This window comes from Tenrec ecaudatus, chromosome 17 (assembly GCF_050624435.1).
Source record: "Tenrec ecaudatus isolate mTenEca1 chromosome 17, mTenEca1.hap1, whole genome shotgun sequence".
Lineage (NCBI taxonomy): Eukaryota > Metazoa > Chordata > Mammalia > Afrosoricida > Tenrecidae > Tenrec > Tenrec ecaudatus.
Window position 1 is genome coordinate 63,377,500 of NC_134546.1, and position 16,365 is coordinate 63,393,864.

The 16,365-nt window shown below is 55.8% G+C and overlaps 1 protein-coding gene across 1 annotated transcript in view; it reads right to left on the reverse strand.

Annotated features, from left to right (window-relative positions):
* Window positions 1-4,958: 4,958 nt before the first annotated feature.
* Window positions 4,959-16,365, reverse strand: part of SMAD6 (SMAD family member 6) — a 76,998-nt gene continuing 65,591 nt past the window's right edge. Inside the window, exon 4 of the mRNA XM_075535509.1 lies at window positions 4,959-5,969. Coding sequence (XP_075391624.1) covers window positions 5,428-5,969 — 542 coding nt within the window. The 3' untranslated portion in view covers window positions 4,959-5,427. The remainder of the gene's footprint in view (window positions 5,970-16,365) is intronic.

Sequence of the window (16,365 nt, forward strand, 5' to 3'; positions counted from 1 at the left end):
ACCCACAGACACAGGAGTCAAGAAATCAAGTAATGTATTTCATGGAGCAATTCTCCTACAAAAGACCTTTAAGTAAGTAGAAGTGTCTCTGGTGACTAAGGTGTGGCTGGCTGTAGCCATGGGTCAGGTAACTGGCAATTAGTAACTATTTGTCAGACTGCAAATAAATGCAGCAGCTGTGTATGCCTTCTTATTCAATCCTTATGGGCTGAGGGAGCCGCCCTGTCTACATAAGACAGTGGTTCTCAACCTTCCTAATGCCGCAACCCTCTAATATCGTTCCTCTTGTGTGGTGACCCCGTATGTGGGCAGATCTGCACGTGGGCGGGCCCACCTGGAGAAGGACAGAGGAGCGGTGTCTGGCTTCCTAAGACCATCGGAAATATGGTCTTAGGAACCCCTGTGAAAGGGTCATTCAACCCCCAAAGGGGTCGTGACCCCCAGGTTGAGAACCACTGACTTAAAACTATAGCTGACGAGAAACGGAGAAGTGCCCGGATGAAAGAAGGTGGAGTCCAGCTGCAGGCCTGAGCTCTTGCCCAGAGAAGTCCCCGCTCTCACTCACAGCAGCTCAGACATAAAGATGGGGTTCAAGGGCGGGTTTCAGAGGCCTTGTGAACTTCCATTTCTTAGGCTTTCTTCTTTCCTCCACCATGGAAAATTCAAGAACAGGCGCATCCCAAGAACCTTGGATTTGTTCTGGCCACATGGAAGCTGACCCCCAAGACCAAGAAAGCCTCACGTAAGAGGTCTGATTATGTCACCAGGGGCAGTGGGGCCCCCCACTCGGACAGACAAGGCCCTCCACACAGAGGGACCCACAGTGCTCAGGGGAAAACCCAGTGTGGCCCGATGTTGGCTGTCCCACCAGCTGTGGCAGGGATGCCCTTCACCATGGCTGGGACATGGCAAGGAAGCTGGCAGTCGGCCCACACTGGGCTATGTGGCCCGCCATGGTCAGCTCTCAGACCTCTAAACCCTGTAGGCGAGGCAAACCCAGGAGCCAGCAGAGGTCTGAGCATCTCTGGACATGCTGGGGATCTGATGCTCACTGGCATTATCTCCTTAAAAGGTCAACGTTGCCCTCCATCAGGGTCAGGGTCAGCAAATACCCTCCACCTTGCTAGAGGAAAGGAAAGAAGGTGACAGAGGTCGGGGGGGGGGGGGGTAGGGGTGTTGCTATTTCCAAAGGGTCTGTTTCCAATATGCGCAGAAAACACCAACATGCTGCCCGTTTTAGACCACTTAAAGGAACTTGGCCTAACTAGTTTGGGCGAGCCTTTTTCCTGGTCTCTCCCTCTACAAAAGCCAGGGATAGCGTGCCTCCGCTGCAGTGATCATGGGAGGGCGGCTTGGCCTGCACGCCTGTGTGCAGTGGTGGGCCCGTGTGTGATTTTTTCCAGGCATTCTGAAAGTTCCAGTTTGTTCATAGTCCAACCTATGAGAAATAGAAAGCGAAACCTTACAAATAAACATTTCCGATGAATTTGCTATGGGAAACAAAATGGACAAACACCAAGAAGTGGCAATTAGCATCATGTTTGTAAGGTACAATAAATATTTAAATGCCACTCGTGATAGGGTCAGAGCTTGCTGTAAATGAGTCACAAACTGGAATTCGTTTTCTCTGTCTGACTCCCCTTCTTCAAACCCTGCCCCATCATCCCAGCTGGGTCAAGGGGACCCCCAGCCCCCCTGGGCGAGGGGCTCCCACCAGGATGACATCAACTGTGGGGGCATGTGCCTTTTCTTAGACAGCACTCCCTGCCCATTGTTACTAAGCTCAGGCCCAAGGCTGGATGCTCTGGCCTCTGTAGCATCATCGAGAGCGCTAGTTCTAGAAAGAGCCCCAGTCATGGATTTAGCCCCAAATGCCACTGCCTTGCTGTGGTCTTGGTCCTGTGCTGTGCCCTCTCTGGGCGTCGGTCCTATGATAGGGACTGCACCGCTTGACTTGCCGAGCCGGTGTTCCGGGCCATTCTGAGGCCTCTCTCCAGAGTAGGAATCCTTGCTACCACGTGCCGAACAGGAAAATAAAGCTGTGAGACCCTGGCCCCTGGAGCCTGGGAAGGAGAGGCAGGAGGGCTTTCAGGGGCCTGTGGGCAGAAGCCATCTGGGGATTGTCATGGAGACACATGATACGAACACATACTCTAGATGCCTGCGTGGTCCTCTAGAGTTTATAAAGCCCGCCCACAGCCATTACCTCCTCGACCCCTTCATTCCACAAACATCCAAGGAGTCCTTCCTTGGTGCCTGGTACTGGGCGGGGCGGGGCCCTTGCAGGCAAGGGGACGGGCGCTCTTGGTCCTTCTGGAGATTCTGGGGGAGGAGAGGGCCTGCCCTGTGGTCAGAGTTGGGGCAGGGCCAGCAGGCTGGGGGCGGGAATCAGGAAGGGAAGCTTAGGCAAAGGCCTAGGGTCGGGGGAGGGGCAGCAGGCCTCATGTGACCTTTGAAGGGAATTGGCCAGGTAGAGAGGGGACAAGGCCAGATTCTGCATGGCCTCGCAAGTCTGGTTTGAGCACTAGTCTGTCCTGGGCAGTCCCTGGGTAGTGCAAAGGGCTGCTAATGGAAAGGCTGGTGCTTTGAATCCATCCCAGAGGTGCCTCAGAACAGTCTGGTGACTGCTTCCCAAAGGTCAGCCCGACAGTCCTAGGGAGGAGCGCAATTCTGCCAGGACAGTCTTCCTGAGTCAAGGCGACTTTGGAACAAATGGTTTGGGCTGGCTCTATGATGGGTCACCAGAGGGCCCAAACATTGTAAGAGACAGACACACGGAAGCTTGACTTTTCCAGAGAGAACTAAGGCTTGTAGTGGCTACTTAACTGGCTAGGGTCACACCGCAGCTTAATGTTAGTCAGGATGAGAACAAGGCAACTGGAGCTTCTCGGGCCCCTGATGTGGGGGGTAGGGGCTTACAGGAGGCGGGAGGGGAAGCGCACCAGTGCTTGGGGAAGCTGTGCCTGGACACGAAAGAGGGCAGAGCAGGTGCCCCAAGGGCTGGCTTTGAGGGCGCAACCATGGGCTCATGGGGCTGGGAAGCTGGCGCAGGTCTGCTGCACTTGGGTCAAAGCGGATGACTCCCCCGGACCTGCTGTGTGATCCTGACACTCCTTCTGGTGCCCGGGCTCACTCTCCTGAGCTTTCCAGACCCTCTCCCCCTCCCCAAGGTCGGCCTTCCTCACAGCTAACTGGGCACCAAGTCTGGAGATGGGGGTGGGAAGTGGAAAAGGCAGGAGGACACAATAAATGGGCCAACCCTTTTCCTCAAAAGAACCCAGTCAATTGCAGGAAGTTCCCCCCAAGGCGCCTCTGGCCCAAAGCGTGGGTTTTCAGGACAAGTCAGCCCCACCCACACCGCTTCCTCAGCATCCTCAGGGACCAGACTCTCAAGATCTCCACAAAGTGTCTCCTTGGGAGCCTGAGTCACTGGGGCACTGGGTGGTCTGGAGAAACCGCAGTGACGCTGAGCAGGATGGGAGATGATGGATGACCTCAGGCTTCCCTAGAACTCAGTTTCCCCATCTGTACACTGAGGGGCCGTCAGGGGCCTCCCTAGGACTCCTGGGCAGGGCAGGCAGGTCAGGCCTGGCACAGGGAGGGGTGAAATGATCAAGCCAGAAAATCAGGGCCCTCACCGAGAGACGGCTTCAGGGTGGGTACTTCCTATACCCCTTCCCACCACTTCAAACCCCACACTGTCCTCCAGGGCCTCTTGTCCTGCTCACCTCGGCTTGCTCCAGCCAAGTGAATTCCAGGGGTGTCCGGGCCCACCTCCTGGCTGGCATGTGAGACCAAGGCTGCCCCCATCTGGCTGGGCCCCGGGGTTGCTTCTTCTCCCAGGGCATTGGGTTGCACGATGTTATTAGCACAAGCACCCATTTCTCTCCCTTCTGACCAGCCACCGCAGAGCATTTTAAGGGCCCATGAGAGGGTCCAGGGAGGGCGGAAGGTGTGACGTGCTCTGTGGCTTCTAAGGCTCTGAATGGCTGCAGCTCGAGTCTCGATCTCCCTGCTCACTCTCTCATGGCTCACTGGCTCTGGTGAGTCATGTGGGGAGCAGCCCGCGAGAGGGGCCCATGTGCGGAGAACCGCAGCCTCCTGTCAGCAGGCCAGTGAGTGAGTGGGCTTGGCTGCACACCCTCAGGGCCCAGGCAGACTTCCGACACCAGCCTGGGCCCGCAGGCCGACAGCCACCTCCGCAGACAGCTCAAAGCCCATGAGAGTACGTGCGTGTTGTGTACGCTGCTACGGTTGGAGTCACTGAGGATGAGGCAGCAAAGCCTTCCTGCAGCGTGACATGCTAATACACACCTCCAAGAAGGAAGATGCTGAGCTTCCCGGAGGAAACGCTGATCCCACCACACAGCTCCAGCCGACATTGAACTGGCTCATGTGTACCTTACCTTTCAGAGATTTGGTGTCTCCCTTTTATAAAGTCGGCACCAACCACCTGCCTTCCCTTCTCTCCCGCGTGGGAGCAGCAGGCTCTCAGCCGGGGGTGCACCCTGGCCAGAACTTACCCTGGGGCCCAGATGAGTTCCACAGGCGGTAGGGGAGCCCACGGCCTATCACCGGTTGTTTCCCATCTGGCCAGCTCCTCAAAGGCGTGAGTAGTTTAGCTTTCTGCACAGTGCACAGAGGAAGGGGCCTGTGCCTCCTCATCAGACAGACAGCTCCCCTGGGGTGGGACCTGCCTTCATCAGACTGGGAACTCTCACCCATCAGACTGGAGTTGCTCACCCAGCAAGGGCGCCCTGGGCGCTGCCCTGTCCTGTGGACACAGCACGGCCAGGAGGGGAGGATCACGGAATATTCTCTGGCTTTAAGGATGAACACCTGTACCCTTCCTCCCTTTTCCAACTCATTCTTCACCCAGGAAAAGATTCAAGTCCTTTCTAGGTGCCTGATGGGTCAGAAATCCACTGAAGAACCATTATTTAAAAAAAAAAAAGGTCTATAATGCAAATACTTTATTATCAATGAGTGACCAGTATTAGCTTTTTGGCTGGGTATTAATATTTCAAAAACCATACACCAGGCCCAGGCTTTTCCACCAAGCTCTGCTGTATCATTTTCTTAAAAAATAAAAATAAAGAGGAGGAAGGAGGAAGAGAAAGAAAATATATCTGTATTGAAAGAATTATAAGCCAAAGTGCGTCTTCTTGTTTTGTCCATATACACACATTGCACCATACATAAATAATTACATTGTAAAAATGACTCCATAATTACAAGTATAATATATATTTCCATATAATATATAAAACTTTATATTAAATCTAGGTAGATGATATTTGGGGGTTTTGGCGGCGGCACGAAGTCTCTGGGCTCTGGCCCCACTGGCTGCGGGCGGGCGGGCAGGCAGGTGGGCAGCAGCCACCCTGCCCGAGCCCCCGCATGGGGCACCGGCCTCTGCAGCCGCCGCTATCTGTGGTTGTTCAGGAGAATCTCGAGCCAGCAGGGGCAGGAGGTGATGAACTGCCGTGAGTAGCAGGGCCCCCAGCCCTTGGCAAAGCTGATGCGCACACTGTTGGGGTCGTAGGGGCCGTCGGCAGCGTCCGGCTCCGGCCCGTGCTGGAGCAGGCCAGAGCGCTCAAAGTCGAACACCTTGATGGAGTAGCCTGGCGGCACCTTGCGCACCACGAGGGCACGGCCGCCGGGCGCATCCAGCGTCGGGGAGTTGACGAAGATGGGGTGCTCGCCGCGGTTGTAGGCCCACACGCCATCGGGCTCCTTGCTGAGCAGGATGCCGAAGCCGATCTTGCTGCGCGTGCGCCGTACGGACTCGCTGCGCTGCTCCAGGCTGAGCTGGCCCAGGCAGAAACCGCTGCCCTGAGGTAGGTCGTAGAAGATGCTGACGGCCTGGTCGTACACCGCGTAGAGGCGGCCCACTCGCGTCCGGTGCTCCCAGTACGCCACGCTGCACCAGTGGCTCAGCTTCGTGGCATCCGGAGACATGCTGGCATCTGCGAGACAGGCAAGCATAGGGCACAGGGCTGTGACTCGGGGTGGAGAACTGGATGCTGCAGCCTGGGAATGATGCGGGGCTGGGCCTCAGCACTCAAGAGCCCCTCCACATGCCTGGCTGTCCTCAGGGGGCTTACAGCACAGGGGCAGGCATTCTCTCCCTCCCTCCCTCTTCTCACGCACACACAAACGCTGTGGACCTACGGTGTGCAGGATACTGTGGATGCACAGGGTGGAACCACACCCAACCCTGCTGAGCTCAAGAATTCCACAGACATGCACACAGAGACTAATCACTGGGCTTCAGCAACACACCAGGCGCTGTGCACTGCACGAGGGGGGCTTCCAAAAGCTGGTGAAGGCATCAAGTATTCCCACGAACTCCATGCAGCCTCCTGGTAGTCTCCTAAGCCCTTAAGTCCTCACAGATACTGGGGGAGCAGGGTGGAGGTGAGACTCCGGGACCAGCAGCCTTCCCAAGATCAGTTTCTGAGGGGCACCGGCAGCATCTGAACCCCGCTGTAGGGTTAGTCGCTTTTGACTCTGGGACCTCAGGTGACAGAGCTGGGTTTTCGAGGCCGCCATCTCTCTATGGGAGGAGCACCCGTGCTTTACCCCTGGAGCTACCAGCTAGGTTCGAACTGCCAACCTTCCCATCAACTGAGCACTTCAGGGTTAAGTTAAAACAACTCCAAATTCACTTCCACTCCTAGCGACCCTATAGGACAGGGTAGCACTGTCTCAGTGGGTTTCCAAGTCTGAAACTTTATGGGAGTAGAAAGATTCGTCTGTCTCCTGTGGAGTGGCTTCGAACTGCTGACCTTGAGGTTAACAGCCCAATGGGTAACTATTACACTACCAGAGCTCCTCGGGTTACATTGATTGAGGGATAAGCTACCCCTTGGGTGGTGACTCACACATAGGAAACAGGGAGGAGAGCTGGACCCCAGAGTCCCTTGCAACCTGGAATTATGGGATTCCTGTGGTGGGCTTGTTCTGTACAAATAAAGCCACCCCACTGCCCCCTGCCTCAGCTTGCTATGTTTCACTGAGTCTCCCAGGGCCCCGAAGCTCAATGCTCTTGGCAGGAAGTGAAGGTTTTCACCAGAATTGCAGCGCCCTGGGTAGTGGGTGCAGTTGAGGGTCTCAGAGCGCTGTGTGGAGAGGGCTGGGGTGACTCCAGTTTGCCTGCTCTCCAAGGTGTGCTGTCCCCCTCGCTTGGCCGACTGCCCAGTGTACAAGAAAGGGTGGCCCCGAGGATGACAGGAACCCTTTCCCACTCCCTACCAGGAGCCCCTCTGCTCCAGTCCTGCCTAGGACAAAGCAGAGGGCTGCGGCCGCCTCTCCCTGGCGACTGACCAAAACGCAACCAAACCCTGGGAGAAAGCCTCTCACAGCTTCACCTGGGAGCCTGGCAGCCCCGCCCAGCTCTGCCTCCAAGCCCGCAGGGAGCCGCTGACAGGGCAGCCCGTTAGGTTGAGTACAGGCCCTCTGCCTGGTGTGGGGTCCCAACCGCAGGTCCCCAGGCCATCGGAACCCACGTCCCCCCAGGCCTGCAGGAGGCATCTGCTTGCCTCAGTCTCCAACGGGCCCTGCAAGATTCTGGCTAAAGGCCAGAAGAGATGAAGAGACCTTTCACCTAGCCCTTGACTGCCTGGATTCTTAGCCACAGTCAGAGAACACTCTAGCCCACAGTAGGCGGCCAGTCCTGCAGCAGGCAGCACAAAACAGCCCAACCACCCTGAGTCCAACTCCCCAGGCTGGGGCGCCATCTCCTGACACCCGGCTGGAAAGCAGCCCCACGCTGCTGCCTCAGTACTCCAGCCCACCATGCCCACCATGCCCACCAACCACTGAGAGCACCCTTAGTGCAGCAGGCATGGGGGAAGAGGCGGACAGAGGCTGGCCTGCGCGTGCAGGGCGATGAATGACCAGGCCACAGGCTCGCTGAATGCCTTTTCCATGAGCTAGGCACTCTCGACACGATGTTCATGTAAGAGAGGTGATCTTGGCCACCTTCATTTTACAGGGAAGGAAGCCGAGGCCCAGGGGGTTGCCTACACTGGTCCAGGGCACACAGATTTAGTTCGGGGAAGGTGCCACAGTAAAGCCATGACACTGAGACAGTCTGTCTCTTCTTGAAGGCTCAGTGTCCCTCCCCATAACCATGACCATTCTCAGGGTCTGAGCCCTGGTGAGACTGAGACTCCCTTCTGAACCTTGGACCCCGACCTGATGACTCATATCATGTGACAACCCAGTCCAGGCTGGGGGGGCACCACTCCCACAGAGCACTGTGACCACGCTGGCCCCAACAGTGATGGGGACAGAGCCCAGGAGGCAGTCAGACTGAAGGGACTGGGGGGTGGCAAGCACTGCCTTCCCAGCTCAAAGTGGGGGGGGAAATCACAAGTCTGAGTCCTTGTGGTTGGGGACAACCCCACCCCCTGCCCAATCATCCCAGGCTGCCCTCAAGCCTAGCCTCCTCCAGCTGTCTGGTTCAAGGACAGTGCCCAGGGCAGGCGCCATCCTCTGTGGGCCCTTTGGTTGAGCAGATGAGGTGACACCTCACCAAGCCTGGGCTCCTCACCAAGTCTTCTAAATTCCTGCTACCTCAAGAGGCTCTGCATGACCACGTACCCCCTCACCCTAAGGTGGACACGCCTACAGCCTCAACTGCAGCTGCCTCCAGCAGCCCAGGGAGGGGTCTGTGCCATCAGTCTGGTCCCGATTCTTGATTCTTCCAGAGTTGTCCTCCCCCTTCCCCCACCTCTGTCCCCTGCAGGGTGCTTCTACTGGAAAGCTGGACAAGCTTGGGAAGCCAGGACAAAACCCAAACTCGACAAACCCCAGGTTATGGGGCCGTTCCAACTCACGCCGACCATGTGCAAAGGAAGAGGTGAATACAGCGTATCCCAAGTGTCTGGGCACTCCTCCCAGTTTCCTGTCCAAATCCTGTCCGGTCAGACGGCTCTGGAAACTGCCCCCTCTCTCCCCAGGGCAGTGGAGAGAGTGGGTAAGGTTTTAGGTCTCATATCTGATCCCGAGTGAAGAAGTGCACAGATAAACCCCTGCACCACCAAGCATGTGGCCTCCCCACATGCCCCAGCCCGAGGTCTTGGGGCTCTGGAGCTGGAAGGGTTCCAGCCCACCCCCCCATGCCCACCCCTTAAAGGCAGCACATCATTTTGGGCTTTCCCAGATCCGTAAGATTGGTGAGATTTTTCGTTGGAAGCAGGAATGACAGCATTGCTGTGCCGAGCACAGACTCACCATCTCCGACGGGCGCTCACCAAGGGGCGCTCACACCAACTAGAACAGACGTTTAAAACTTAGTAAAATCAAGAGTATAAACGTTTTCTACCCCCTAGAATGGCTATCACCAGACAAATGGAAGACTGCAGGAGTTAGCAGGGGTGAGGAAGCCAGAGCCCTTGTGCACTGCTGGTGGGAATGGAAGACGCAGTGCGACCCCTGTGGAACATGCCTGGGTCTCCTCAGTGTCAAACACAGAATCACCATGTCCTTGGAGTGTCCGTCCTGACAGCACAGGGAAAGCGGCCTGGTCAGGAGCCAGGCTCACAATCATGGTGGAGGGAGCCCACTGTTGCAGCCACTGTCCAATTACCATGCCAGCGCCACCGCCATCAAGTCGATTCCGACCCACAGTGATCCTTCCGAGAGTCCCCGGCTGTAATTCCGTATGGGGACAGCCTCATCTGTCCTCCTGCAGAGTGACCAGTGGTGCTTACCCGACAGTGCCACCAGGGCTTTTGTGAATTGCCATGTGGCTCAGTCATTCCCCTGGAGAGGACCCCACTCCCAGGTCTACGCCCCAAAGACCTGAAAGTAGGATAAGGAGGCACACAAACAGGCACTTGCACCCCAAGGTCCACTGCAGCAAGATTCACCGAGCCGAAAGGTGGAAACAGCTAAATGCCCATCAAGAAAGAGATGAGTGACTGCACCCTCGGTGGCAAACACACACGACGGAACACTACTCTGCCGTAGCGAGAACTAAAACCCGGGGACAAGACCTGGATGACCCCGAACCAAACTCACAGGGGAGAGCTGCCCCCGTGGGCTTTGGAGACACTAAGTCCTTATGGGAGAAGAAAGCCTCATTTTTCTCCTGTGGAGTACTTGTTGGTTTTGAACCAATGACCTGGGGTTAGCAGCCCCAACACTTAACCCACTTTGCCACCAGGGTTTCTCTAGAAACCTACCCCTGGGCTGAGTGAGATAAGTCAATAACAAAGGAACAAACGTCGTACAATCCCACTTACCTATGAAAGCTAGAGAATGTGCAAATGCATAGAATGCGGCTGACTGAGTGGCTAGAGGGAGGACTGGGCAGCCACTGCTGGGGGCTGGGCTGGGGTGTATACTGCGTTTCCTGCTCGGGATGGTGACCCTGTAGACGTGAGAAATGTTCAGCAGTGTTCTCTGAAAGCGATTGAGATGGCAACTGTTGTTATATATCTTACCACACGAGAACATTTCCCCGCTACTGGAGCCTTGGCTTTTCAACGTAAACTTGGTCCTGAGACCGGCCTGAGAAACACTGATGACGCCCACTGCCCTCGTGCCTGAAAGACACGGTGCTGTGACTTCACCAGGGATACACCACAGTGCGCTAGGCCCTGGAACTGGGATCCACGGCTTGTCCCATAAGCCAGTGGCTTCAGAGTGACACGTATCTAATAGGGCGGATGCCATGGAATGGATGGGTGGCATGCCGATGTCCCAGGGTGTCCCCGGCTGCACAGTGGAGTTCTTACTAATTGTATACCTCACTCACACACTCCATCTTGGGGATGCTTCTGGAAACACCGGCAGCAGATCAATTAGGTGCAGAAAAGAAGGCACTGTCTGTTGATTGGTTCCAGCATGGATTTTACCCTTCAAAGGCCAGGGCCCCTTAGGGATGTCGGAGGTCATGGCCTAGCTCAGAGGGTCACCGTGGGAAATTTCAATAAGCTAGCAGGCAGCAGTGCCTCTGCAAACTGGAAAGCACTTTACAAATGTTATGGTTTGGTTGCAAGCCTGGTATCTGAGCTGAGAAGAATGAAACGGTGAGGAGCCTTGCCTGGAACAAAGGCAAGGCTTTGCTGTTCGTTCTCTCTCTCTCTCTCTCTCTCTCTCACACACACACACACACACACACACACACACCGTTCGCTCTCACACACACACACACACATCTGGACTTCATGCTGTGGATGTCAAGTGGAAAACCCAAGCACAGGCAGGCACCACAAACCTAGGTCCCTCTGCACTTCCCACCGCAGAGCCTCCCATCCGTCGTATGTTGTCATTCACAGGGCGCAAAGGGACAGTCCCTTGCATAAGATTTTTTTCTCTTAGTGGCTCCAAGGCTGTCAGCTGTGGTCCCGCCATCTCCCACAGCCATCAGCCTAATTAGCAACCAGCACCTTAATTGCAAATAAATACTGGGGAGTCAGACCCGCGTGAGTAACATCAAAGATGGCCATGCATTGACCGAAACTCCTGCTCACTAACCCCTGCTCAGGGCCTGGCCTGGTTCCCAGCCCGACTCTGGGTCCTGGCCGTGAGAGCTCGGGGGGAGATGGTCAGGGCCACCGCAGTCCTGCACCCTGTCTGGGGTCGATCTGGCAGGGTGGCACTAGCCTGGGAATCAGGAGACCGGTTTCCTGGCAGAAGCTCGTAAGTCACCTATTGCTTCTTCCTTGGCTTCAGTCTTCCCATCCGGACCGGGCAGTCAATCCTTCCCTCCAGCCCAAAAGGCCCATATTTGGTGCTCTGGTGATGCCTTTCAACAGGAGGATGGGCAAGCCAAAGTAAAGTAAAGCCCGTCCCGGTGGCACAGTGGCTATGCACTGGGCTGCTAACTGCAGGCGCAGCAGTTCAAACCCACTAACCGCTCCGTGGGAGAAAGATGGGGCTTTCTACTCCTGCAGAGTCCCAGTCTGGGAAACACACAGGGGCAGTTCCACTCTGTCCTATGGGGTCTTTGTGAGTCAGCATGGATCGCGGAGAGATTGGGTCCCCCCCCCCACATCCCGCACCGAGACATGCAGCACGGACAAGCTTCAAAGGGACCACACACAAGATGACATGCCATCCCCACATCTACAGGAGTCTTGAATGGGCAAGATGAATCCACGGGCACAAATCACAACAAATCACAACGGAGTTTACCTCTGAGGAGGTGGCGGAGACTGGGCTTGCAAAGAAGGAGGCTGGGGAACTTTCTGAGATGGTGAGATTGTTTGATATCTTAATTGGAAATCATGGTTACTCAAGTGTACACACTGAAACATGCCCTGGCTCTCTATCATTTATAAATTTATTAGAGTCCCAGTGTAGTGGTTACGTGTTGAGCCAAAGTTTGAAAACCACCAGCCACTTGTAGGAGACCGATGGGGCTTTCTACTTCCATAGGGTCACGGTGAGTCAGCATTGACTCAGTGGCCATGCTCGGCTGTGAACGGAAAGGCTGGGTCCACCCCAAAGTGCCCTGGAAGAAAGACCTGATCTACTCTGAAAACAAAAACATCCCGCAACCATCTGAGGTCACAGGGGCAGTGTGCACTCCAGGGCGCAGCTCACAAGTGTTAGGGAAAGAGGGGTGGACACAGGAAGCACAGGGAGGACGTGGGAGAGTGATGCAGCCTCGTGGGGACTGCAATCAATGAGATCAAACAACATGTGCACAAACTGTTGAATGGAAAACCGATCTGCTCTGTAAACCTTCACACAATCCACAACAACAAAAAAATTAAAATCAAACCCAAACCAGTCTGGACACCTCTATGGTACAGTTCTACAGGGCTGCGGGGGGTGGGGCTGACTCGGTGACACCAGGTGACCCACTGCAGGCTCGTGCACCTCCCTGGGTGAGGGGGATTCTGAACAGGTTGTGGGAAATGGGAGCGAAAGGTAACAGAATTTTCCCATCAACCTTTGGAACCTCCTCACATAGATGATACTTTGGGAAAATAGATACCTTGGGAAAAGGCAAGTGGAAAGGCGCTACTGGACGGGCCCCCTGTGGCCGCCTAGGACACAGCACCCAGGCCTGGCAGGGGTGCCCCAGCTACAGGGTGGCGCCCACATTCCCACCACCAGAGGGCAATGCGACGCCCGCAGCCGCAAGAGGAGACTTGGCCCCAACAATAGGCCCTCTCCCTCGCCAAGGATTGAAATTCCTTCCCCTTGGCCTCTGGGCCCAGTGAGGGGTGCTGGGAACCCAACGTATAATTTTGTGGGGGTGCTGGGGCACCAAGGGACTGGCTGCAGTCTGGGGGAGGCAGGGAGGGCTAAGGTCCCAAGAAGAGCTTGTAGACTTCTTCGAATCAGCAGTTTTCTGTGAGAACCAAGGGCAGGGGCCTCCCAGTGCATGCTCCCGCTGGCAGCCCACAGGCGCATGGGCTTGTTTTCCTGGTCCCTTCCCCTCCGGCCAGGGTGCCCTGGACTCCGCTGTGCCCGAAGGGAACCGGAAAGGTGCTGAGGGCATCTGATCAGGGCAGTCACAGTGTTCGGGGCAAGAACAGCCACCAGAGCTTCTAGCTCAGAGCCCCAGTGAGCATTGAAGAGGCCAGGCAGACCCCCACCCCAGCGAACTGAGAAGGGATTCTAAGAACCCAGGGTGGTCAGGTGACCTGTCCAGTGTCACCCAGCAATTTGGTGGCAGAGCCGGAGTCACCTTTGTACAGGGCCGTGTCTGGGGCCTCCAGCCCTTTTGGAAACATCCTTTCTTCTCGTCCCGTGTCATGCCTGTGGCTTCCCGTTCCCATCCAACCAGCAGCTTTTTCATCTTCTGCTCCCAGGCCTGGGAGTAATTACGTGGCCCTGCATCTGGTTAACCTAACACCCCTTTAAAAGCCGTGTTTGCCCATTAGATAAGTAGTTTTTGTTATCAAACTGGGGAGGGGAGGGGAGTGTTTTCCACTTAACCTTCCTTTGTCTTTTTAAGCTGCAAAAATGGCTTCAGGTTTTGCAGCAAACCCGGAGATGCAGCATCAATTAAAGGCGCTTTGATTCCTCCCCTTTGTTGAGGGAGGGGAGGCCAGTCCCTTAAGCTCGGGGCTGGGGCTGCGCGCGCAGTAAAAGCAGAACAGGAATGTGCACTGGGCTACGCTAATGGTCAACAGCTTAGAATGAGCCTCTGCTGAACTCTTTCCAACGGCAAAAGGGCTCAGTTGACAGGAGTTTCCTCTCGTTCCCGCCCACCTGGCCCTCCCTGCCCCCACCTCAACTCCAGCACCTTTGGCTCCTGGAGGAAGCTGGACTTCCAAAGGGAAGTTCCTAATCGGTCATTACATCCTGGGCGGCGGGCCACCACCAGTGTGCCCACACTGACCTCAGGGGCTCAGGGGCTGGAGACTGCTAACCGCACCCCCAATGACGACGCCTAGGCTGGGGGGCTTTACCTCCACCACAGGGAGGGGGACGGTGAGAGTGGAGGAAAGCGCTCAGGGCACGCTTGGTTGCTGTGGCTTAAATTCAAAACTTCAAGATGCCAAAACCGAGGCCCAAAGAGGCCCAGGGACTTGCCAAGGTCACAGCGGAAATTCGCGATCCGGTCTGCTGTCCTCTGCACATGGCGTGAGGCTAAGGGGCAGGCTCTGGAGCCAAACAGCCTGAGTGCACACACCAGGGCAGCCACTTAAGCTTAACAGCGCGATCACCTCTCTGTGCCTCGGTTTCCAAACCTGTAAAAGGGGGCTGCGCCCGGCAGATTACTGCGACAGGGGGTTGGGATGGATTCACAGTGTCATAGAACGCTGGCTCGAAATAAGCACTCCTTAACGACAGCTGGGTTTGTCCCCGCTGCTGCGGTTTCAACGCCATGAAGTCGACCAGGACGCAGAGCTGTCCCCCGAAGGCGGTGTGACCTTCTGGAAGCAGCGCACCCTGGGCTGCAGTTATGCTAGTGCGTAACCCTTTGTGCTGCCATAGTCTCATCTAAGTATGTGCGTATTATTTGCATAAGTCACTGAATAAACTGGCTAATCCTGTGTAGCTCATCAGGGTATTCGTACTAGGTAATAACACCTTGAGGATCAAGGGGAAATCATAGTAATAAAGCACAACCTATCATTTTCCGAATGCCACACTCACTACCATCAAGTTGTTTCTGACTCATAGTGACCCTACAGGGCAGGGTTTCAGAGGCTGAAACTCTTTACGGGAGTAGAAAGCCCCACTTCCTCCTACGGAAGTAGCTGGCGGTTTCGAACTGCCGGCTCTGCTGTTAGGCACCCAACTTGTAGTCACTACACAATCAGGGCTCCTTCCGAAATATGAGATGGGGGTTCGATGCACTACTGCCGATCCACGCAGTCATTTCCCTTGTAAGGAGAGGGAGCTGAGGCCCACCTGATGTTAGGTAGTGCCTCCCAAGGCCTCCTCTAGGAAGGGGCAGAACTGGGATTTGAATTCAAGTCCACTGAGGCTTGGAGATGAGCAAACACTTGCATGAGAACCAAGGTAGCAACTTGGGGGCTGCAAAAGCCCAGAAGGATTGCACGGGAACTGCAGAGGGGCGCTGATGTCACAGCCCGGTGACCGGTGTCCCTTCTAAAATATTGGGAGGTGGGGTTGGGGGTGCGGGCGCTCTGTGCAAGACTAGATGTTAAAAGGGGACTTGGTTCCACTGCCCTCCCACACGCCGCCCACCTCCCTGGGAGGGCGGTTGGTTTTTCCAAATAACATGCCTCATACCAGCTGCCTGTGACCCCCAGGCAGCACTGTAAACACAGGAACGTCTTTGGTTTTTGAGTATAGTCTCTCTGGCACGCTCAGAGAGATGCCACCGTTCAAAACACAAGGAAGAACCCTGACTTGGGGAAGGGTCTGCTCCCCTAGAGGATGGGAGGTGCTCTTCCTGTCTTACCCCTTTGGAATCTCACAAGTCCAAGAGGCCAGTTGTCCCTGCTGAGAAAGGTCCCACAGCAAGGCAGCTTGGGAATACCCAGTGGGCCTCATCTTGGCCCCCCTTCTCTCTGCTGGACCCCTCCCATTGCCTCATCAGCTTGTGCTGTTCTTTTGGGTGGTCCTAAAAGCTACCCACCCCCAGTGTACTGACGACAGCCAGCAGCCACAGGGATTGGGCCATCACAACTGCCTGGGAGAGGCCTGCTGGGCTCTGCAGACCAGCCTTTCTTTTAGCCTCACAGCTCAACTGCTGGCCTGGTCAGCTCCGAGTCACCGATGGAACAAAGTAGCCGCCTGGGCTGCACACTCACCTCTGCCAACAAGCCCTGCCTTGGGGGGGGGGGGGGCACAAGTCCCTAGCCAGGCAAAACTGCCCAAGCTGTCCCAGGCCCCAGGTGCAGGACTCACCTCCCCAGACCTTAGTGTCCCGTGGCACAAGCTATCTTTTGAATGACACTCCGCAGGCCGCTA